Genomic DNA, 22717 nt, shown 5'->3' with positions numbered 1-22717 from the left:
CGGGGTCGTGCGCGTCGCGCTTCCTCCGCCCCAGCTTCCGCGTCCTCGCCCCGGTAGCCGGACCCCGAGCGGGTGCCAGAGTCTTACCCGGTTTCGGAGCTGGAGTCGGACCGGAGGGGTCGGAGTTAGACCAGGACCCTGGGCTGAAGCGGCGGGCACTGACTCCCTGCGAGGTGAGAGCGCGGCGACGCCCTGCGCGGGTCCTCACCGCGGATGGGAAGGCGCCGTGCCCTGCCCGGGGCATCCCGGCGAGTCGACCCCGCACCTGACCACCAGCCTCGAGCTTGAGTTGGCTGAAGACCCGCTGGTGTGCACACCGGTGCCCCCAGCCAACGCTGTTCACTTTCGCAGAGCAGCCCGGGACTCCAGCCTTCCTCAGTGAGAGTTTGAGTTTCCCCAGTCCCCTCATCCCTGGACACTCCCTCCCCCCAGTGGCCGTTCTTTCTCTTTCCTTGTGTAGATGGACGGGACAGAAGGCAATGCTGGGCAACCGGGCCCCGCTGAGCGGTCCCATCGAAGCAGCGTGTCCTCCGTGGGAGCCCGAGGTGGGTCCCTGTCCCCATCACCTAATCTCCATACCCAGTTTGTGTCTCAGCCCTGGGGAAGTGGCCCTGGCTTGTCATCTCTTTCATTAAAGAGAATCTTATATAGTAATTAACAAATAAGGTCTGTGGCGGTGTGAAAAGTGACAAAAGACAGAGGACGTGGGCTCTGTCACTAGGCTGTTGGCCAAGCTGGGTACTGTTCTTGAACTTCCCTTTCTTCATTTGTAAAATGAGCATATCTTACATAGCTGTGAAATTGAAATGAAACCTCATGAATGAAAGTGCCACCTTGACTTTCTTTGATTTCTTTCTCACAAACAGCAGGGTGAAAGCAGGCATCATTATCTTCATTTTATAAGGAAGGAAATTGGGCCCTAGAGAGGTTAAGTCAGTGGGTACTGGAACCTGCATCGACTCTGTTTTCCCTACCTGAAAAGTGAGTCTGAATCACAGCCTCCTGGAAATTATTTTATGGTCTGGCAAGAAAGTAGCTGTTACAGGCAGAACAGACTGGAGATCCAAAACGCACGTTCATGTGTGTTGATGATAAACTATACCTCTGCCTTTCATAGGCTTTACCCCATTGGATTCACAGCTTGTCTTTGAGTGAGGGTCTCCCTTCGGCACCAGGCTCCAAATAAGAATCCTACAAAGCCGACACAAGTGAACACTCAACTTTTTAGGTTATATTTCTCCTGGCCTAGTTAGACTGTCCTGGAAGGCCATGGTATTGAGTCCTGAGGCTTGGAGAATCCTATGGAGCTTGAACCCTGGAACTTGCTTTACCCTGGGGTGGCCTTAGGAATCCCCTGTTCTATCTTAGCTGGGGCCAGAGAGAGACAGCTACTTGCCTGAGGATAATAGCCAGTTGCCAACTCTCCTGCCTCGAAGCCTGATACACTAACTCCTATAATCTCAGGACGGGTTTGGCCTGTCTCTGCCTCAGTTCTCACCTGTGGAATGTTCTCCATTAAGGAAGAAGCCTAGGGAGATAGGGTGGGGAGTTAGGGCTGGGCCAGAGTTGCTGTGTTTCTGGGTGGTTTGAGGGTCTCAGATAAGCCTTAACAGCACTTGTCACAGGGTCTCTTGAAGATGCTGGGGCTCTGCCTCTAGAGTATAGAGGCATTCTAAGGGATTGGGGCAGCAGGGGAGAGGGGCTCTTGCCCCGGTGGAGGGGGGTAGAGGGTTCCTGGTCAGCATGCCTCTGCCTACGTAGCAGGCCCGGCTGACCCTGCCCAGTTTCTGTTGTTGCAGCAGCTGACGTGCTGGTGTACCTGGCGGATGACACAGTGGTGCCCCTGGCCGTGGAGAACCTGCCCTCACTTAATGCCCACGAGCTCCACCGGGCTGTCCGTGAGGTCCTACAGCTCCCAGACATCGCCCTGGATGTCTTTGCACTCTGGCTTGTCTCCCCTCTGCTGGGTAAGGCTTGGCAGTCAGAAGCCCAGGCCGGAGGGTTGGCAGGGCAATGACCGGTAGGGAGGGGACAGCTTCCGGAACCTCTGGCCACAGACATCAGGAGAAAGTGGGACTTCTGTATGTCCTGGAGCTGTCCACCGCTTTTAGGACACCTGGATCCTCTGCCCCCACTCTCTCTCTGCTGGTGGCAGAGGAGGGGTCAAGCCTGCCCCTCAGCCTCGCTGGTGCTGGATCTGGGGCATGAAGAGGATCAGGACTGGGGGACAGGGATGGAAGGGATCTGCATTCACTGAGCATGTGGTCCATGCCACAACCTGAGCTGGCATTTCTTGAGCAGAATCTCTCCTCACCCTAATGGCCCAGCCCTGTCTTACAGATGAAGAAGGTGAGGTTTGGAGTGGTGGGTTCAGTGACTGGTAGGACCCAGATCAGAATGGAAGCCTGGACAGGGCCCCCTCAGCCAGCCTCTGAACTGCAACCTCCTCGTTGGGGCAGGGAGGAAGGTGGGCCAAGGAAGCAGCCACCCCCGAGGGTGGGGTGGACAGGACGAGTGGGAACTTGACTTTTCTGCACGGGGTGTCCAGCCCTGCTTGGTTTCTGGTCCATGACCACCTGTGTCCTGTCCTTTCAGGCTGAGATCCCAAGGTGGGGAGGCGGTAGCTCTCCACATCCTCAGGCCTGGGGGCAGGGTGGGGGGTGGGGGTGTCCCTGAGGCCTCTGAATAGGGTCCCTGGCCTGCTGGCTCGCACAGGAAGAAGGCCAAAGGAGAGGGTGCCCCAACAGGTGCCAGGGCCAGGCATGTCTGCTGAGCTTAAATATTCTCCTTTCTTGTAGAGGAACAGGGGCAAGAAGGGGGTGATGTGTCCCCCAGGGCCCCTAGTGGTTACCTCTTTGTCAGGCCAGTGGGATTTGTGCCTCTGCCCCAGAGGGAGAATCTCTAGTGACCAGTGGGAGACGGAGTGCCCATCCTGTGTATCTCCATCCTGTCCATGTCCTGTGTCCAACCCCCCACCCTGCCCCGTTGGAGCTTCCTGTCCAGCTGCTACTCTCGCCCACCCTCTTCCTGCTGGCAGGTCTCCTCCACCCATTCCCCATCCAGCTCAGCTGCCCCCTTTTCCACCCTCCGGGTGTGGGTGGAAACTGCGAGCCCCTTGGTTTGTATCTTTGGGAAGCTGGCGGTGTCTGTTTCAAGGGTTTCGGCTGGCCCCTGCCCCGCCTCAGGCTCTGTCTGTCCCTGCAGCTGGGCAGCTCCTCCTACTTCCTCCGCCCCCACTCCCTCCTCTTCACATTCCTGTCCCCCCCCTCGCAAGAACATGAATGGGCTGCCTGTGTGGCCGGCCCGGGTCACCCTGGGGCACCACCCTGTCCAGGAGGAGGGTGGCTAGAGGCCCCAGCATGAAGTCAGTGCCCACTTGGTTCCCTGGCTGGGTTCGGGAAGGCTGAAAGGCCATTTCTTCTTTGACTCAGGCCCCTGGGAACCCTTGGCTGCCCCCCAACCCCAGAGTGGGTTAAGCTATGACAAATGCCCCAGGGCTGTAAGGGGGGAGGGGTGCTGTGGGCTGGAGCCACCCCTCAAGCTGGATGTTTGGGGAATGTTTGTCCTTCTCAGTGCCCTTGTCACTCTGCATGGAACAGGCTCCAGGGACCATCAGTCTCATTCGAGTGAAAGCCTCCAGACAGGAAGGTCCTGTCTGAAAGTGTGTGGGACCGCAGGGTCAGCGTAGTCCTGCTCTGATCACGGGAGTCCCCTGAGCTGCTGGAGCTCGAGATCAGGGCTGGGCTGTAGACAGAAGGAAGGGCACCATTGCCCCTGGTCCACTCTCCCTCTCAGTGTGTCCAGAGGTCCCAGCTAGCCAGTTACCTTGGTCACCTCACAGGTAGGTCCAGAGCCACCTCCCAGCACCCCTGTGGCGGCCAGTGATCTAAATGCCGGGGACACAGTGGGAAGCAGGCCCAAAGGTGTCCCTGCCCTGGGGGAACTCGCAGTCTGAAGTGTGGTGCAGGAGCTGTGGTCCTGGTTGCCACTAACTCTTGGTGGCCTTGGGCAGGCACTGTCTTTCTTTGGACTTCAGTTTCCCACCTGTTCAGTGGATGGTCTCTGTACCCTCTGGCTCTGGCATCCTCTGAGCATCCCGGTGGAAAGCATGTGGAGGCTGAGTGGCCAGGTGGGTAGGGTTGAAGATGGAGCCTTTCTTGGAGGGGAGAGGGCGCTGCCACTGGGTGTGGCAGAGGCGGTGGCAGATGGGTGTGGGCAAGGATCTAGGTTGGAAATGAGGGACAAGGAACCACTGGGAAATCTGAGTATCTGAGAAACATTGGAGGAGAAAGGGGTGTGAGGAAGCTGAATGCAGGGGTGGATGGGAGACGCTGCAAGCAGGAGGGAGACCAGTTTGGGGGGATTTGGCTACTGTTTTGTGTTAAGATCAGGGACCAGATGGGGGCGCCTGGGTGGCTCAGTTGGTTAAGCAACTGACTTTGGCTCAGGTCGTGATCTCACAGTTCGTGAGTTTAAGTCCCACTCCGGGTGAGCTCGAGCCCCACTTCGGGAGAATACGAGCCCTGCTTTGGGCGAACCCAGCTTTTCTCTCTCTCCCCTCTCTGCCCCTTGCTTACTTGCGCCCTCTCTCTCCCAAAAAAAAAAAAAAAAAAAAAAAAAGATCGAGGATCAGATGGAAGCCCAAAGAACAGAGATAAAGACCCTTGGCTTCATGCTGGCAGGATAAGGCGCCCAGCCCCCTGGTGGGGGATGAGGGAGGAGATAGGGGTCAGAAGCAGGGTCAGAAGGCAGGAGTAGCTAGTTGATGGCACGGATATTGCCACTTCCCCACTCCCCTACCTCCAGCAGCCATCCTCATTCATCTGATGGCTTGGAAGTGGCCTCTGACTTCTCAAAGGCTGTGGTCACTGACGCGTAAGGTGAAAGTGCTTTCTCATTCCTGGCCTGGGGTGTCAAGCCCTGGGGCCAGCTGGCTGCCCAGAGTCAAGGGGCCACGAGAGATGCACTTGGCCATTCTGTCCACCCTTGTGAGGGCCTGCGGTGGGCCAGCGGTAAAGCAGTGAATGGGATAGAGCCGCTCTTGCCCAGGTGACCCGAGGACTCAGCAGCTAGTGGAGCATAGGCAGGGAGGTGACATCAGATAGCGGTAAACGCCGTAAAGGCAACCACATGAGGGTGTAGTTGGCATGGAGGAAGTTGATGAGGGGAGCTGCCTCAGTGAAGGGTCTGGGGAAGGACACGCTTGAACTGAGACCCAAGCCAGCCAGTCATGTGGGGGGCGGTGCGGGGGGATGCCTGAGGCTGGAGGAACAGCGCGTACAAAGGCCCTGAGGCACCGACATGCTGGGGAGATTCAAGCTATTGAAGAAGGCCGGTATGGCAGGAGCCGAGCGGGAGAAGGAGTGAGGAGGAAATGAGGTGGGCAAGCTGGATGGCATGGAATAAAGGTCAGCCAGAGTTCCTGGGGAGGATGCTGGAGGTGAGGCCTGGAGAGGAGGAAGCCCAGGCTCCGCCAGGGGCAAGAGAGGGCAGCCGCTTGGGTCTGTGGGTCCCAGTTATCAGCTTTGGGCTCTGCTTCCTAATGGCAGTGCTGGGTTCTTCTGGACCACCATCTCTGGCGCTTTCTGTCGGCCACCGCCTCTCGTGCTGGAGGGAACAGTCAGAGGCTGGTGCTGCCTAGAGCCTGACCCTCTCTCACCTGTTGTGTGACTTCGGACAAGTGACTTAACCTCTCTGTGCCTCATTTCTCTGCCTGAGTGAAACGAGCATAGCGTTCTTACAGAGCAGATGCACGTAAACCACTCGAAATGGTTCGGGGTGCTTGTACCTGCTCAGTTAATACCGGCCACGAAGGCCATCGTCGTCACCTTCGTTCGCGGGTGACAGTCGTACTGGTCAGAGGCCACACTCACGGCCGCTTCCCCTCTCATCCCGCAGAGGTGCAGCTGAAGCCCAAGCACCAGCCCTACAAGCTGGGCCGCCAGTGGCCAGAACTGCTGCTGCGTTTTACCGACGCCCCCGATGACGATGTGGCCATGGGTCAGTGCCGCTGCCCGCTGGCCCGCATCTCTCCCAGGCACCTTCGGCCACTCCTTCCAGGGGAAGATCCTTGGTGTGGAGGGGTGGGGGGCAGACTGTGCCGGGGGCCAGGGAGGGCAGCCCCTTGGGCCTTTGGGCCTCACTAACCAGCGTTTGCAGGATCCTTGAGGGGAACCCAGGAGGGGGGTGGCCCCGGGGGTCAGCAAGCGCATTGAGACAAGCCAGCCTCCCAGCCTCTGGACAGCCCTCCGGCTTTGTCAGTCGTGGTGGGTGAGGGGGGCACTAGGCCTGTCGGGAGAGGGCCGGGCCGGACCGAGCCGGGGAGCCGAGCGGTGACCCCAGCCTCTCTCCCCAGATGAGCCTTCCCTGCAGTTCCGAAGGAACGTGTTTTTCCCAAAGCGGCGGGAGCTCCAGGTGAGGCGGTGAGCGCCAGGCGGTGCCCCCGTCCCTGGGGCCCTGTGTCCGGCCTCCCCTTGTCCGCAGACCCCTGGACACTGGTGTGCCGCCCCAGCTGAGCAGCCCCTCCGTCCCGCACCGGCCCACAGATCCACGACGAGGAGGTCCTGCGGCTGCTCTATGAGGAGGCCAAAGGCAACGTGCTGGCCGCACGGTACCCATGTGACGTGGAGGACTGCGAGACCCTGGGCGCCCTGGTGTGCCGCGTGCAGCTCGGGCCCTACCAGCCTGGCCAGCCCACTGCCTGTGCCGTGAGGTGAGGGCCCGTGGGACCTGGGGCGGGGGCACGGGGTGGGGAGGGTCGTCCTGGAGCCCTGCTTGCGGGTGACCTGACAAGATCTGGAGTCGGGAGGCGTAGGCCCCCTGGGGCTGGCCCCGACGCTGTGTGACCTTGGGCAACTCACCCCACCTCTCTGAGCCTCCTTTTCCTCGTCTGCTCTGGGCTGAAGGGCCTGAGAAGTGGGAGCTTTGGGTGAAGTGACACCTGTGAGAGGAGCCCCCAGGCGTGCATGAGGGTGGAGCCTCCATTTGAGGTCAGGAAGGAGGTGAGCTGGTTCTTCCGGGGACTGACCCCCGTCACCGGTGACCGTCCAGCTTAGTTCCGCACTCCAGGGATGAGATCCCGTTCCCCGGGCACTCCAGCCTGCGGGCTCTGGGCTTCCCACCCCCTCCCGAGAAGCAGTGCTCTCTGCTGTGAGAGTGAGTGTGCCCCAGAAGCACACCAGGCCGGACTCTGACCTCCACGGACAATGGTCCTGAGGTTTAGAGGTAATTGCAGTGGAGATGAACTTTCGGCACAGCCTGCTCCTAGACCCCAGACTCCTCCCACCCCAGCACTGTAGTGGGCGGCGTGTTGGGGGAGAGGATGTGCAGAGACAGGGCCCTGTGCCAGGTGACTAAGAGCTGGGGCCCCACACTTACCACCTGGCTCAGTCGAGCCGGAGGGCTCCCCACGGAGCTGGCTGGAGCTGGTGGCCGTAGGGATCCTGCCCCTCGGGAGTGTCTGCTGCTTTACGCAACCCAAAGTGTTTGTACTTGAGGGACTTTGTCAGCTCTGGATGGATCCAGAGGTGCAGAGGCTCCGGTTAGATCCCCAGACGCCTGTCCTCGTTCTCCTGGCCCGGCCCCGTGTCCTCTGGGCCAGCTCACACTCAGGCAGGCCAGTTGTGTATTGGGAGAGGCCTCTTCCCTGACCCACAAGAGCCCTCAGACTCACTCTGACGTCCCCTTCCCTTGGCTGAGCCTCAGGTCCGACCAAAGGAGACACGGTGGCCAGAGCGCTGATGGGCCCGCCCTGAGCCTGCCCAGGCCCCACGGACGGGTGTGGGGGAGGCGGGATTTCCAGATGACAGGCGAGAGTTGTCGCTGGAAGATGGGATACGGGAGCACGAGCAACGAAAGTGCCCACAGCAGCCCCGAGAAGGGCGACGGCCCCCTGGACACCCCTTCTCACACTGCCCCGCCGTTGGCCACCAGGCCGGCGCGAGCTCCTTCCTCACCTCAGCCTTCCCGCTGGCGGGGGGTGGCGGGGGGTGTTTGGTCGTCCAGAAGCCCCAGGAGAGACCCCTCCCTTCTGTGGTGAAAATGGCAACCTCAGCGGTACTTTTTAGGTGCCAGGCACCTGCTGGCGCCCTTCCATGCAACCAGCGGTTGGTGTCCTCGTTTTATCCCTGGGGAAGCTGGGCCTCTGAGAAGGTCCTCGCTGCCCGAGGACACACCTCCGGCTGCCCCCAGCTGGGAGCAGCTGGCACGCAGCCCGCACGGTCAGAGCGCTGCCTGACGCGGGAACAGTGCGGCTATGCCGAGGTTCTTTATGGTTGCGAGCTTTTCTTGTCGAACCTGTGTTGACGGATTGTGGGTTGATTTTTTTTTTTTTTTTTTTTATGTCCCTCTTTGGCAGAAAATCCGTGGAAAGGTATATGTAGGTCACCGGGTGTCCTGGTTTTTGGTTGTAAGAGTTCCACTAGCTCGGAAATCCAAACCTTCCTGACTCGGTGACACAGACGCTGTGCCGAAACCCTCTAGCCACAGGCTGGCTGTGCGGCGGGCCTGGTCTCGGCTCCCCCTTTGGTGTCCCAGCCTGTCCTCCAGGCCTGTCACCAGCCAGGCTTGCCGCGGGGCTCGCGGCAGTGGGCTCTCTGGCGGTCCTCGTCCGGGGCCTCGCCTGCCCCTGCCCGTGAGCGCGCTGCACCCCGAGGACCTCGGCCCCTCTGGCCAGGCCCCCGCCCCGGAGCCCCGCCTCCCACTGAGCCCCCCACTTCCTTCCTCCGCAGGGAGAAGCTGGACTCCTTCCTCCCCGCCCACCTCTGCAAGCGGGGCCACGGGCTCTTTGCTGCCCTCCGGGGCCGCGGGGCCAAGGCGGGGCCGGGGGAGCAGGGCCTGCTGAACGCCTACTGCAAGGTGAAGGAAGCGGCCGGCGGTGACAGCGGGCGCGGGGCCTCCCTCAGCACCCACTACCGTGCCTACCTCCTCAAGAGCCACGAGCTGCCCTTTTACGGGTGAGCGACCCCCTGGCTGTCATCGTCACGGGCAGCCACGGCCACGGGGCCTCTGCTGTCCCCTCCCCTGACAGCCCAACAGTCTGCACGGCCTGCCAGGGTGCCCACCTCTGCGCCCGCCGAACTCTGTCCTCACGTGGGGCGTGTCTCGGGCCCCACGGGGACCGAGCCGGACCCCTGTCCTCCCCTTGCACCTGTCCCAGGCCGGGCGGCGACCCTCCTTCCACCCGCCACGGTCACCTGGCCGCTGGGCCCGCGGACCTTGCGAGTGGCCGGTTCTCTCACGCCACCAACAGTGGTCGGTGGCTCTCGGGTACCTGCTGCGTGCCAGCGATCGAGGCGCTGGCGATCCCTTGGTGAGCAGAGAGACGCGGGCCCTGCCTGGTGAGGCCGCCTTTCCGGTGGGAAGTCAGACAGCAGCAGAAGTAGAGACCTCAGGTGGCACGAGCGGCAGCCGGGTGACCGGCGAGGACAGTGTGGCCGTGCCCCGAAGGGGAGATACGGTTCAGGCCGGGTGGTAATAACGCAGGAGGTGAGACGCGGTCAGATGCCGGGGTGTTTGAGGGTACGGTCGACAGGATTTGCTAGACAGACGGACAGTGGGACGGATGAAGGCGAGGAGGCAGAACTCCAGGTATCTGGCACGAGCACATGAACGATGGTGTCATCAGCCGAGATGGGACCGTGCCACGGAGCGGGTTGGGGAAGGTTTGGGGGTTTGGATTTGGACCCCAAATCTAGATCCTCGCTAGATACCCAGCTGGCGATTCCGGGCGGGCAGTTAGGTTTCTGAGTCTAGAGTCGGGTAGTCATTGGTGAGCATCAGCATCTGGGCGGTTTGAAACCTGGAGCCTGAAGACATGGCCAAGGAGGTGCGAGTGGACAGGCGCAAGGAGGCCCCGGGACGGCGAGGCGGGCAGTGGGAAGTGTCAGGGAGGAGGAAGTGACCAAGCGTCGCACGCTACCGCTTCCGGGTCGAATTCAACGTGCCCTGGGTGGTTGATGGTTGACCTTGGTTTCAGCATCGTGGGGGTGGCAGCGGGTGGAGGGGGGTGAGAAGAGACAGGAGACGGCAGGTATGGCTGGCCCCTTCAGGGGTCGGTGCTATGCAGTGGAGTCCAGAGATGCAGCCTTTATGGGCGGATGTGGGGGCAGAGGCTTTTAATTTTTATGGTGAGCGAATGTGTGTGTACAGATCAGGCTGATCCGACAGAGGGTGAGAAACTGAGATGAGGGTAGCCAAGTGGCTGCTTCTGGTTGCTTCCGTGTCCTCCGTGAGGTAGGAGTCCCAGCCATCCGCTGAACCTGTAGAAGTCTTCCAGGAGCAGGGACAGGAGCAAGGCTGCTCTCAGGACCCAGAGGAGCACGTGCTTGTCTCCAGGCCAGTCCCGGAGCGAGGGTGCAGGCTGTCACAGAGAGTGGGACTCAGCAAGGGCTCTGGCTTCGCCTGGTGCGAGGGGGCGGCAGGCCAGACAGACGTAGGAGAGGGAAGGACGTGGCGGGGCAGGGGGAGAGGGTGGCGGCTCAGTGAGTTGGTGTGCCAAGGCCACTATACCTTTTCCCCTTCCCCGTGTCAAGCCCTGAAGCCTCCCTGAGTGGCCCCTGTCCCCTCACGGCCCCGAGCAGGTGCAACTTGACCCCACTGCTGCTGAAGGGTCTTGGCCTGACAGACCGTGGGCAGCGGAGTTCTCCCAACCTGATACGGCCTGGCAGCTGCCAGCAGCCTCAGCCCCATCCCCTCCTGGCGGTTCCCCAGACGTAGCCTCCTCTGTCCCACCCCCAGGTTCACACTCTTCTCTCCGTCTGAGGTGCCTGCCCTTCTCTGTGACGCTCCTCTCCTCCCCCTGCCTGTTCAAGCCCTCCTGTCCTGCATGGCCAGTGCAGATGCCACCACCCCCAGGAAGCCTCCCTCCCACCCCCTCTCTGTTTCTCCCTCCCCAGGGGCAGGTTTCCATTTAACCGTCGGTCACCAAAATGGCTTAAACTTCTCATATGCCCAGGGCAGGGCCTGGCCAGAGCATTGAGGAGGGTGACCCCGGACGGTCTGTTCCTGGTGCGGGAGGTGACTGGCTAATGGCAGTTCCCCTTCCCAGGTGTGCCTTCTTCCATGGTGAGGTTGACAAGCCGGCCCAGGGCTTTTTGCACCGGGGCGGGCGAAAGCCGGTGGTGGTGGCCATCAGTCTGGAGGGCGTGCATGTCATCGACAGCAGGGAGAAGGTACCTCCAGCTCCTCCAGGGTGGGACCTGGGTTGGGGGAGCAGGGAGCCTCACTGGAGAGGGCACGGGGTGCTCACGCAGGCCTTCCTGCTTCTCGCGGGCTGGTGGTTGGCCCGGAGGCAGACTGGATGGCCTGTGTGGCTTCCCTCCCCCTCGGACGGTCCCTGGGGCTTCCAGTGTCACCCTGGGAGCTTCCTTGGGGTCTGCTCTAGGTCAGCTTTTCTGTCAGCACGCTAGGCAGGAGGGCAGCTAGGGAAAGGGGAGGCTGAGGCTGGGATTAAAGCCTCTGGGTGGAGGGGGTCTGGCCTGGCCTGGCCACTCTGCCGGACCAATGGCTGGAGACTAGCTATTGGTTTTCCAGAAAAGCCTCATGACTAGAAGCCCTCTCCGGCTGCCAGAGTCGGGCTTCTTCCCCTGTATTTGGCATAGGCTGTCGGTTGGTTCCCTGCGTAGATGGTGGTGTCGGCATCCTGCCCTGTGGGGCAGTTTCTCTGCACTTGGGCCAGAGTCTCTCCTAAGCCAGCAGAAAAGTTTTGGGTGACTTACCCCCAGAGAGGGACCCCAGCCCCTCCTGGGCACCTGTGCCCAAGTATGCTGGGCCCAGAGCCCAGCTCGGCCTGCTGAGACGCTACCCAGCTGATCTCATGGAAAATCCCCCCTACCCCCCACCCCTTCCCCCACCTGACTGCCCCAACTGTCAGGGGCTTGACCGGCTGGTGAGTAGTGCCATGGGTCAGGGGCTCTCAGCCTCCCCAGACCACAACCCCCTTTGAGGGTTTGATGAAAGTGGGGACTCCTCCGAGAAACTCATACAGGAATTTAGACTCAGCCTTGGGGATAAATAGCCTGGCCAGGCATCCCCTCCTGGTGTCACGTGAGCAGGCTGGGGTGGGGGAATGGACTCGGCTCCGAGAATCCAAGCTCTGTGTCTCCCGCTGGCCAGCACGTCCTGCTGGGCCTGCGTTTCCAGGAGCTGTCGTGGGACCACACCTCTCCCGAGGAGGAGGAGTCTGTCCTGTGGCTAGAGTTCGATGGGGACAACGAGGGCACCCCGGTCAACAGGCTGCTCAAGATCTACTCCAAGCAGGTAGTGGGCATTGCCTGCACGGGGGGCGAGGTCGGGGTGGGGTAGCCTGGGCTCAAGGGGTCCCAGGCTACTGGAGGCTCCGGGCTGGCTGACAAGGAGGCGAGAGGGCTGCCGAGCGCCTGGGGACCAGGGGAGCTGACGTCAGCTGAGCCAGAGCCACTCTTGCGAGTCAGAGGCCCGGTTTGCAGATGCCACGCTGGGCTTGTGGCTGTGTGACCAGCCGGCACTGGCTCCAGTCCTCGAGGCCCCCTGGGAGTTGGGTGCTCTCAGAGGAGAAGTGGGCGTGGCGGGGCGAAGGCCCCTCGGCACCTTTGTTTCACTCTGTGCACACGGCCCTCATCCCTGCACCTCCCTGCTGCGAGCCCAGTGGCCTCTGCCTTGCCACACCCAGTACACAGATGGCTGTCCTCCGTCCCCGGCTCAGCTTGACTGTGAACTCTTGGCCACTCCTGTCCCCTGCAGTGGCTCCTCTGACCCCCTGGCCTATAGCATCACAAAGTCTTCCCTCTCGCGGCTTTGCATACACGACTGTCCCCACTTCTGCTGATGATTCTGTCATTTTTACATCACTAGGCTAGACCCCTTTTCAAAGTAAATGTGTTATTGTATCATCTGTAGAGAAAAGTTACCAAATCCTAAGTGTATGGCTCAACGGGTTTTCTGAAAATAAACCCACATAACACCTTTCAGATTGCGAAAAAGAACCAGGACCCCAGGAGAACCCTCGAGCCTCCTCCCAGCAAGGGCGCCCCCCATCCTGACTTGTTTCACCCTCGAGTCTTTCTGCCTGTTTTTGAACCTTCTGGCACAGGCTCCCTCAGTTTGTTCTCTTCTGTCTGGTTTCTTCTGCTCAGTGGTGTGTTTGTGAGCTCTGTCCTCCCTGCAGGTGGCAGTGGCTTGATCTTTTGGAGAGGCTCTCCGATGTCCCATCGTCCACGTTCCCCAGCCTTGACTTTCCCACCCATTGCTGATGGACACTTGGATTTCCCGTTTGGGACTGTTGCCAGCAACGCTGTCGTGATCACTGTCGTGCGTGTGCTTTGTGCGCATACGTGGGCGTCCCCCTGGGAGTGGGATGGCTGGGCCCCCAGGTCAGCACACGCTCACTTGAGGAGACACTGCCAAGCCGTCCACAGCCGTCACGCAGATGTGTGCCTGCCGCTCCCTGTCCCTCCATTTCAAGTTAATTTTTTACATGAAGTGTGATGTATAGGTCAACATTCTCTCTCTCTCTCTCTTTTTTTTTTCTTTTTGTTCCAGCATTATCTGTTGAAAAGACTACCCTGTCTTCATTGAATTGCCCTGTGTCTCTGTTGAAATTCAGTTGGCCAAGTGTGTGTGGGTCTATTTCTGGATTGTCTGTTCTGTGCCCTTGATTTATGTGTTTGTCTTTCACTAATAATCCCACCATACTGATGACTGAAACTTAATAGTAAACTTGAAATCGGGTAGTATGATTTCTAGGACTTTGTTCTTTTCCAAAATTGTTTTTGACTATCCCAGTTCCTTTGCATTTCCGTATAAATTTCAGGAAAAGCTTGTTGATTGTTTCCCTTCCTCCCCCCAAAAAAGTCTTCTGAGATTTAGATTAAGATTCCATTGAATGTGTAGATTAATTTTGGAGAGAATTAACATCCTAAATCTTCCAGGCCAATAATTTCTACATCTCCCTTTATTTGGCTTTGATTTCTTTTCACTAATATTTTATAGTTGTCAGCATAGAGATATTGTACATCTTTTATTATATTTATCCTTAAGGTTGTCTTTTTTTTTTTTTTCTTTCTTTCTCTTTCTTTCTTTCTTTCCTTGGTGCTACCCTAGATGGTACTTTTTTATTTATTTTTATTTATTTGTTTTTTTGGAACATAAAAAAATTTCTTCTTCTCTCACGTAACATTATAGGTAGGCAGTCCAGATCTGTTATTGTGAACTCAGAGTCCTTTAACTTTCTTTCTCCACCACGCATATTCTCTTCTCTTAAATTTACCTCATGGTCCAGGATGACTGCTTCAACTCCAGCTATCACATCTACATGCTCCACAACAGGAAGAAGAAAAAGGGAGAGGCAAACATCCCCTCTTTAAATATCAATTTTCGGTTCATTGTGGTATGTAGAAGTTGATTTGGAGGCACCTGGGTACCTAGGTTGAGCATCTGTCTGACCCTTGATTTCAGTTTAGGTCATGATCCCAGGGTTGTGGAATCGAGCCCCACATCGGGCGCTGCTGAGCTTAGAGCCTGCTTAAGATCCTCTCTCTCTCCCTCTGCCCCTTTCCTGTGCTCACTCTTTCTCTAAAAGAAAAAAAAAAAAAAAAAGAAATACAATTGATTGTGTTATCTACACACTCATATATCCTGCGACTTTGTTAAATTCACTCGCTGGTTTTAATAGTTTTGTTGCAGATTCTTTGGGGTTTCCTCTGTAGACAGTCATGTCATGTATAATAGGGGCGGTTGTATTCTGACCCTCCAGTGTGCGTGCCTCTGTTTGTCTTGACTGATTCCACTCCTGGACTTCCAGTACAGTGTTGAGTAGGTGTGAGCAGACATCCTGGCTTGCTCCTGACCTTGGGCGGGAGTATGTTTGGTCTTGCTCGAAATACGTATGGTGTTAGCTGCAGGTTTTTCACAGACACCCCCATCTGGTCGAGGAAGGCTATTAGGTCGAGGAAGGCTAATAGTCCCTTCTGTTACTGGTCAGGCTTTATCCTGAATGGATATTAATTTGGTCAGATGTGGGGTTGTTTTAATGGCAGGCTCCCTGGACCTCAGAAGCATCACGCTGTGATTGAGGTTCTGTTCCAGGGAACTTTGAGGGCTTCCCTGTTGTGCTTACAGCCCCGTGTCCTCTATCCCCACTGGCTGCCCTCCCACTCACCAGCCAATCTTTGCATGAGAAAAGGAGGCAGGCGTGGAGAATGGATGCCGGCTTTTCCTTCTGAGCCCAGGCAGCGGTTCCTGCCCTGCCCCCCTCCCCAGGGCGGGGTGTGTTGCTCCGGGGAGGCCTCTGGCTGCACCGTGCGGGCACAGGTGCCAGGCCGCTGTTCTGTCAGCGAGGGGCCATCCCCTTGGCCCCTGACCCCCAACCCCTTGTGGGTGCTCTTCTTGGGAGCATGAGGCAGGCATTCGGTCCTCCTCGGTCCCTGCTGTGTCCCACTGCCTATAGTAGACCTCGCACGGGGCAGGCACTCGGTGAGGGTGTTGTCTAACCGAGGGACTGCACCTGCTGACGGCTGGCTGTCTATGGACCCATCAGACCCCTGGCGTCCCCATCACATGGTGTCTGTTCTGTGCTCACTGACACCTGGTCTCTTCACCTTTTATGTCAACGTGTGTTATATTTAAAATTGGTTGAGAAGGTGTCGCCTTTGAAGAACGTGCTCAGAGGGCGTCCCCCACCCTCAGCCCTGTGACCTGACCACCGCCGCCTTCCTCATGGGCCTGCAGGTTCTTCTCTCCGACAACTCCCTCTGTTCCTTCCACCCAGGACGCCCTGCCTGAGCCCTCTTCCTGCCTTCCTTATCGTCTCCGCGCAGCTGAGTTTCTTTCCCATCTGGCCTGACTGCTGCCACCCATGGCACTCGGCCTTCCTGCCTAGAATGCTCTTTCTCGCCCAGCCCACCTCCCAGACCTGAGACAGGGACCCCTACTCATCCTCCAGGACTGACCTCCGAAGTCACCCCAGGTGGATGCCTCCCCTGTCCCTCTGCCCACAGAGCACCTGACCCCCCCTTCCTTTATTATGTAAATGGTGTTTGTTTCCGCATCGGCCTCCCCCAGCAGAAGGCAGGGGCCCGTCCACCTTATCCGTCTCGCCCTGCAGAGTGTGGGAAGGCCGTGTCCTGGGCCACGGCTCACCGCCCAGGCCTCAGGGTGGCCCCTTTCTCCCCCCCAGGCTGAGCTGATGAGCGGCCTCATCGAGTACTGCATTGAGCTGAACCAGACTTCAGAGCTCGCTGCCCCCCAGGAGACTGTGTCCGGCCCGCCCTCGGCCGCCAGCTCCCTGCCATCTTCTGCTCAGCGCCCGCAGCTGCAGAGGCAGGGCAGCGTGGTGTGCAGCCGCCTCCAGCATCTCTCCACCATCGACTACGTGGAGGAAGGTGAGCATGCGCACGCGTACACGACGTGCACACACACACACGACACGCGCGTGCACATGCACATATGCGCGCCACGGGGAGCCCCGGGGAGCCCCGGGGACAGCGAGGTAGGGTCCAGTTGCCAGGGACCTAAACGGGAGAAGGAGTGAAGCTGGGTGAGGGTCGCATCTTGTGAGCTCTGTGATTGGGAATGGGGGCCTCTGGGGCCCTGGCAGGAGAGTCCTTTTCTGGCCCTGTCACTGTTGCGTCCACAGATGTTCCCTGCAGCAGTGTCCAGATGTGACAAACTAGAAGTGACCGATGTCGGTTAGTTCGGTGTGGGGACAGAAACAAGGGGGCCACATCCAGTAGAATCAGGGCAGCTGGTAAAAAAGAGGGCTGAGTGCAGGGTGATGTCCCAGTCCGGGCCCTGGAGCAGACAGAGGATGTTTATAAGGAAACTGGGGAAGTCCCGAAGTATGTCGTTCAGTTCATCATATCGTACTGGGGTTTATGTTTTAGTTTTGGCAAATGTGAGACGGCGACGGAGGACGCCAGCCTCAGGAGAAGCCAGATGAGGGCAAATGGGAACTCTTTGTATGATTATCTTTGCAACTTCTCGATAAATCTGGTTTTATTCCAAAATAAGAAGATTTTAAACGCAATAACAAAGATCTACGTTTAAATGGCAAGATGTCGGGGCGCCTGGGTGGCTCAGTCAGTTGAGCATCCGACTTCAGCTCAGGTCACGATCTTACGACTTGTGGGTTTGAGCCCCACATCAGGCTCTGTGCTGACAGCTCAGAGCCTGGAGCCTGCTTCGATTTGTGTCTCCCTCTCTCCTTCTCTGCCCCTCCCCTGCTCACATTCTGCCTCTCTCTCTCTCTCTCTCAAAAATTAAACGTTAAAAAAATTTTAATAAATGGCAAGATGTTCACAAAATAAGACCAAGTAATAAAAATCAGGTAATAGGAGAGCCCCACGTAAGACTGCATCCGTGTGCAGGAGGAGGGGGATGTGCCAGCCCTGGTGGTGAATTGTTGTAACTTTTGCTTTTTCTTTGTGAGTCTTTGCAGTATTTACATATTTTATGACAGGCACATCATTTTTTATTTTTTTATTTTTTATTTTTTTTTTAAATTTTTTTTTTTAACATTTATTTATTTTTGAGACAGAGAGAGAAAGAGAGCATGAACAGGGGAGGGTTAGAGGAAGAGGGAGGCACAGAATTTGAAACAGGCTCCAGGCTCTGAGCTGTCAGCACAGAGCCCGACGCGGGGCTCGAACTCACGGATCGCGAGATCATGACCTGAGCCGAAGTCGGACGCTCAACCGACTGAGCCACCCAGGCGCCCCAGGCACATCATTTTTTAAAAACTTTTTTGAAGTTTATTTATTTTTGAGAGACAGAGCAAGCACAGGAGGGGCAGAGAGAAAGGGAGAGAGAGAGAATCCCAAGCAGGCTCTGTACTGTCAGTGCAGAGCCCAATGCGGGGCTTGAACTCACAAACTGTGAGATGGTGACCTGAGCCAAAACCAAGAGTCAGATGCTTGATTGACTGAGCCACCCAGGCACCCCTACATTTTTTACGCGAAGCATGTCATTTTTTTTTAATTTGTATATTTTTTTTTTTTTTGAGAGAAACAGAGAATGAGCGGGGGAGGGGCAAAGAGAGAGGGAGAGGCAGAATCCAAAGCAGGCTCTAGGCTCCGAGCTGTCAGCACAGAACCCGACGCGGGGCTCGAACTCACAAATGGTGAGATCATGACCTGAGCCGAAGTTGGACACTTAACTGATGAGCCACCCGGGTGCCCCAAGCACGTCATCTTTTATAATCAGAAACAGCAAAATAATTTTTCAATAATGTAACTGTTTCCCCCATTGTAGTCTTCCTTGGAATGGCCAGCAGGCACTGTCACCCAGCTCCCTGGTGTGGGACATGACCGTTATCTCCAGTTGTGAGCCACTACAAACAATGTAGCTGTGGCTAAATCCTTGCTTAGAATCCAAACCGATTCCTTGGGACAAATTCCTAGAGACGGCGTTGCGGTATCAGACCGCGTGCCCGCTTGCGCCCCTCCCAGTAGACAGCGCGCACGGGCCTCCACCCCCTGTCACACCGAAAGAGACCTTTTTGGGTTGGTATTTGAATATCGGTGAAGTTGGACCGTTTTTATGTGCTTGGATTATTGTTCATTTTTGTTGTCTATTTTTCTTTCGTTGCTTGATTTTTTTTTTAGTTAGCATCGTATGTTAATGTGGTATGTTTGTTAATAATTAACAAGCCAATACTGACACAGTATTATTATTAAAACCTTTCTTTTTTTTTTTAATGTTTATTTATTTTTGACAGAGAGAGAGAGAAAGAGACAGAACATGAACGGGGGAGGGACAGAGAGAGAGGGAGACACAGAATCTGAAACAGGCTCCAGGCTCTGAGCTGTCAGCACAGAGCCTGATGTGGGGCTCGAACTCACAAATGTGAGATCATGACCTGAGCTGAAGTCGGACGCTCAACCGACTGAGCCACCCAGGCGCCCCTAAAGTCCTTCATTCTAACCTAGTGTCCCTTTTCAAGGTGGCAGGATCCCATCCAAGACACTACACTACACTTAGCTTCGTGTCTCTGTAGGCACCTCTGGGCTGTGGTAGCTTCTCAGATTTCCCTTGTTTTTGATGACGTTGACAGTTTTGAGGACGACTCTGTGGGGATATTGTAGGATGCCGTGTTATTGGAATTTGCCTGATGTTTTCCTTGTGATTAGGCAGGAGCTGTGGGCTGGGGAGGGAGATCACAGAGGTAAAAAGTGCCCTTTTTATCACATCACATCAAAGGTGCATTATCAACATGACTTGTGACAGTTGGTGTTGACCTTGGTCACCTGGCCTGAAATTCTAACTTGTAAGAATTCTTTCTGTCTTATCGAGGTTCACCTCGAACCAATTGTCTGTGTTGTAGGTGTTTTGTTTCTTTGGTCTGTTCTTTTGTTTATTTTTGAGAGAGAGAGAGAGAGAGAGAGCAAGAGCGCAAGCAGGGGAGTGGCAGAGAGGGGTTCAGAGGATCCGAAGCAGGGTCCGCACTGACAGCAGAGAGCCTGATGCGGGGCTCGAACTCACGAACTGTGAGATCAACCCAAGCTGAGGTCGGACGTTAACCGACTGAGCCACCCAGGGGCCCCTCTTTGGTCTGTTCTTGAACTGGGTTTAACAAAAGCTCCTCAGACAGCACAGCTGGCCCAGCATCAAATGAAAACCCGAAACGGCCTCCGATTTGCAAGGCTGGCCGCACTCCCCGCCCTCCCCATCGTGGGCAGAAGAGCTGGGGTCCGGGACTGAGGCTCAGACAGTTGGTGGATGCGGTGAGGGGGACTGGGTCTGCACCGGCTCTGGAAGGAGCCAGGCCCTGGAGCCGGAATCCAGGCTCCCGGGGGGCGCGGACCAGCCCACCCCGGGGAGCCCTCCCTCAGCGCGGTCCTCTTGTTCCTTGATAGGTCAGCAGATCAAGCGGGTGAAACCGAAGCGCACCACGTCCTTCTTCAGCCGGCAGCTGTCCGTGGGCCAGGGGAGCTACACCGTGGTGCAGCCCGCTGACAGCCTGGAGCAGGGCTGAGGGCAGCGGCACCAGGCGGGGGGGTGGCACCCGGAGGCCCCCTGGGGCCTGGCCGAGGGCCCTTCTCCCCGAGGGGCGGGACCAGGCTGCGGCTCTGGCGTCGGGCAAGAGGGCCACCTCGAGCGGGAGGAAGTGGCTTCTGTGCCTGGGATGGGACGCGGGCTGCGCGGAGCTGGCCGGGGGCTCCTGCAGGGTCTTTTTTGGACTTCCCCTGGACTCGGCCCCACTTCCGTCTCAGGAGCATCTGAGGAGGCTCTGGCCGCCTCCCCCCAGCCAGGGACTTGTCTTCGTGCCCCTCTCGAGATGGACAGTGTCCCCTGCTCTGAAGTCCTCAGTGGCGGCTCTGATGGCAGGTGGCCGATGAATAGGGTTCGGGACCTGTAGATCCAGTGTGTGTCTTTGGTCTCTTCCCTGGACTTTGGTGACCACATCCCTGCATTCCTTCTGCCGCACCCCCCCCGCCCCGCAACCTGCTGCCAGTCTGGGCATGGCTCTTTGGGCGGGAAGGGGCCCTCGTGCATTGAACCACAGGAGGAACAGAGAAGGCCAGGCCCCTCACCCATACCCTCCCTTGCCGGATGAAACTAGAGGGAGCCAGGCAGGGCCTGGCTCAGGGGGCATTCTGTGCCCCTCACTCAGGCCCCTTGTGCCAGGACACCCTCTGACCGGAAGGAAAATGCCTTTTTGCCAGCCTTTGGTGACAACGCTGTGCCGGGAGGTGGCCGTCCTATGGACCAACACGCCGCCAGACCCACACTTCACACTTGGACAGGCTCCCAACCACCCTGGGCTTCAGGGTTTGGTTTTGCTCCTTTTTCATCTGCTTTAGTTCTGCGAAGCCTGTGACCTCTGGGGGCAACTTGAGAGAACGCTCCCGCCAACCTCAGAGCTACTGGCTTTCCTTCAAGACGGCGCCACGGCGTCCATCCGCGTGACCCTTTGGGGTGGCCTGTGCGCGAGGATGTCCCGTGCGAGCTGGTCTCATCTTTGCAGGGACATTGTAGGGAGGCTGGATGCGGCACTGGGTGTGGCTTTTCCCCTGCCTCACGTTCCTGTCTTCTCCCAGAGGAGCCAGGCTAGCAGAGGGCCTTCCCAGCCCCTCGGCTCCTCCGTGGTGGCTCCATGGCTCTCACGGCGCTTGCTGGGACTTTCCGTGGGGAAGAGGCAGGCCCAGCGGAGCACTGGGCTCGGCCTTGTTCTCCCCTCCCCTGGAGAGCCTGGGCAGAGGAAACGTGAACTTGGCTCCAGGGGTGGAGCCCACTCACTTCCTCTTCCTTTTGATGACTTTTGCACACTCCAGATGTTCTGAGGGGGGCTTGCCTCCGGCAGTAGGGACTTGTGTCGCTTGTTATAATAAATAGGTATCCGAGCCTTCTGGAATGTCCCAGCCAGAGAACATCTTATCTCCCCTCCTGGAATCACTGGACCTGAGTGGCTGCCCGGCAGCCCGGCACGCAGCCATCTGGTTATCTCTTCCCACTCGCTGTTTTGACCCAGGTGAATGTTTATCTGCTGGTCTGGCTGCGAGGGGCGGGTGTGGACCCATTACTTGTTTTTACTGTTCGGCCTCTCTGCTGTTCTCTGAGCATCCCTTGTGACGTGACCTTTTCTGCCTGGCCTTTGGGACAAAGCAGTATTTCACCAAGTGCCCTTTGAATATTCTCATTCTTTTGTATCATGTGACTTATTAATAATAAATGAATTTCCAGCAAACTCTGGGTGGTTCACGTTATGAAACAACAGGAGTGTGTTAAGTACAGCCTGTGAGTTGATTATAGGCTGCATGTTTGCTTTTTATTAAATACGTGTCAAGGTATGCAGCTCTCTGGGCTGCAGAGTGGAATTCGATGGAGAACCCAGAGTGAGGTTTTCCAGTGTCGGTGGCTGGCCAGGGACTCCCAGGGTAAGAAGGTCCAGGAGGGGTTTGGTGGTTCATGGTGGGAGCCAAGGGGGTAGGTCTGCAGGGAGGCAGGGGAACGAAGCACCGATGGTGAGCAGGCCTTTGTCCCCTGTCCCTCATGGCCTAAGCCATACTGCCATGGCCTGTCAGACCCCTGCCCTCCCGCTCCTCTTCACACCTCGGGGTTGGGGCTGAGGGCACGGTCTGGACACCAGTGCCTAGCCGAGAGGCCAGAGAACCCAGGAGGTTTTTGGGGTGATTTTTGTGCCCACCCCGAGGATGCCTCGTGCCCCAGGCCTCGCCAGGAAGTGGTTTGTTTGCCATAGATCCTGTCGTGGGCGCCCACGGGCTTTGGCCCCGGAGGGTGAGCACCGTGTGGGGTTTGGAGTTCACATCTGAGCGGGTTGGGAGCCAGAAGGAGCAAGTCACGTGTCTCTGTGGCAGTGAGGTCCTGGGACTAGGGCCCCTCCCCTATCCCGCCTTCCTCCGTGAGGTCCGCCATCTGGCAAGGGCAGCACGATGCACGATTGTGGGCACTTCCGGGAGCCTCCACTCCCTGCCCTTTAAGAAGGCCATCATAATAGTACCCGTCTCAGAGGGTTGTTGGGGTGCCTGAGGGTCTGGCGATGACTAGGCACTTGATGGGTGTTAGCTATTTTCGTCTCTACAAGTCACATGTCTGGACACCGGCAGGGAGAACAGGATCCACCCGAGAGGCCAGGGCCTGCCGACAGCGCGGACACCCCCACTCTGGTGGGCGAGGGGGTACCAACGGCCTGGAGCCTGGCCCGCCTGGAGCCCCTTCCTCTTTCCCGGGCCCGTCAGCCCTCGCCACCTGTATTCGTTTCCTGCGGCCGCTGTGACAAATG

The 22717-nt window shown here is 57.6% G+C and overlaps 1 protein-coding gene across 3 annotated transcripts; it reads left to right on the top strand.

Moving 5' to 3' along the window:
- The first annotated feature begins 6 nt into the window (after positions 1-6).
- On the top strand, positions 7-21661 carry FRMD8 (FERM domain containing 8). 3 transcript variants are annotated; one of them, XM_060607219.3, is made up of 11 exons: positions 7-173; positions 461-545; positions 1800-1967; positions 5899-6000; positions 6356-6414; positions 6546-6712; positions 8730-8954; positions 11048-11171; positions 12115-12258; positions 16154-16358; positions 19830-21661. In XM_060607219.3, the coding sequence occupies exons 2-11, from the start codon at positions 461-463 to the stop codon at positions 19946-19948; spliced, it is 1398 nt and encodes a 465-aa protein (XP_060463202.3). In that variant the 5' UTR covers positions 7-173; the 3' UTR covers positions 19949-21661. The 3 variants fall into 3 exon arrangements, 2 of the variants coding, with proteins under 2 accessions (XP_060463202.3, XP_060463201.3); XR_009602475.2 differs by lacking the exon at positions 19830-21661 and adding an exon at positions 15746-15943 and having other exon boundaries at positions 64-173; positions 16154-16262; XM_060607218.3 differs by lacking the exon at positions 1800-1967 and having other exon boundaries at positions 64-173.
- Positions 21662-22717: the final 1056 nt, after the last annotated feature.

Source organism: Panthera onca, chromosome D1 (assembly GCF_046562875.1).
Source record: "Panthera onca isolate mPanOnc1 chromosome D1, mPanOnc1 haplotype 2, whole genome shotgun sequence".
Classification (NCBI taxonomy): Eukaryota; Metazoa; Chordata; class Mammalia; order Carnivora; family Felidae; genus Panthera; species Panthera onca.
The sequence above is the reverse complement of the archived record's forward strand: the minus strand, read 5'-3'. Positions and strand labels throughout refer to the sequence as shown.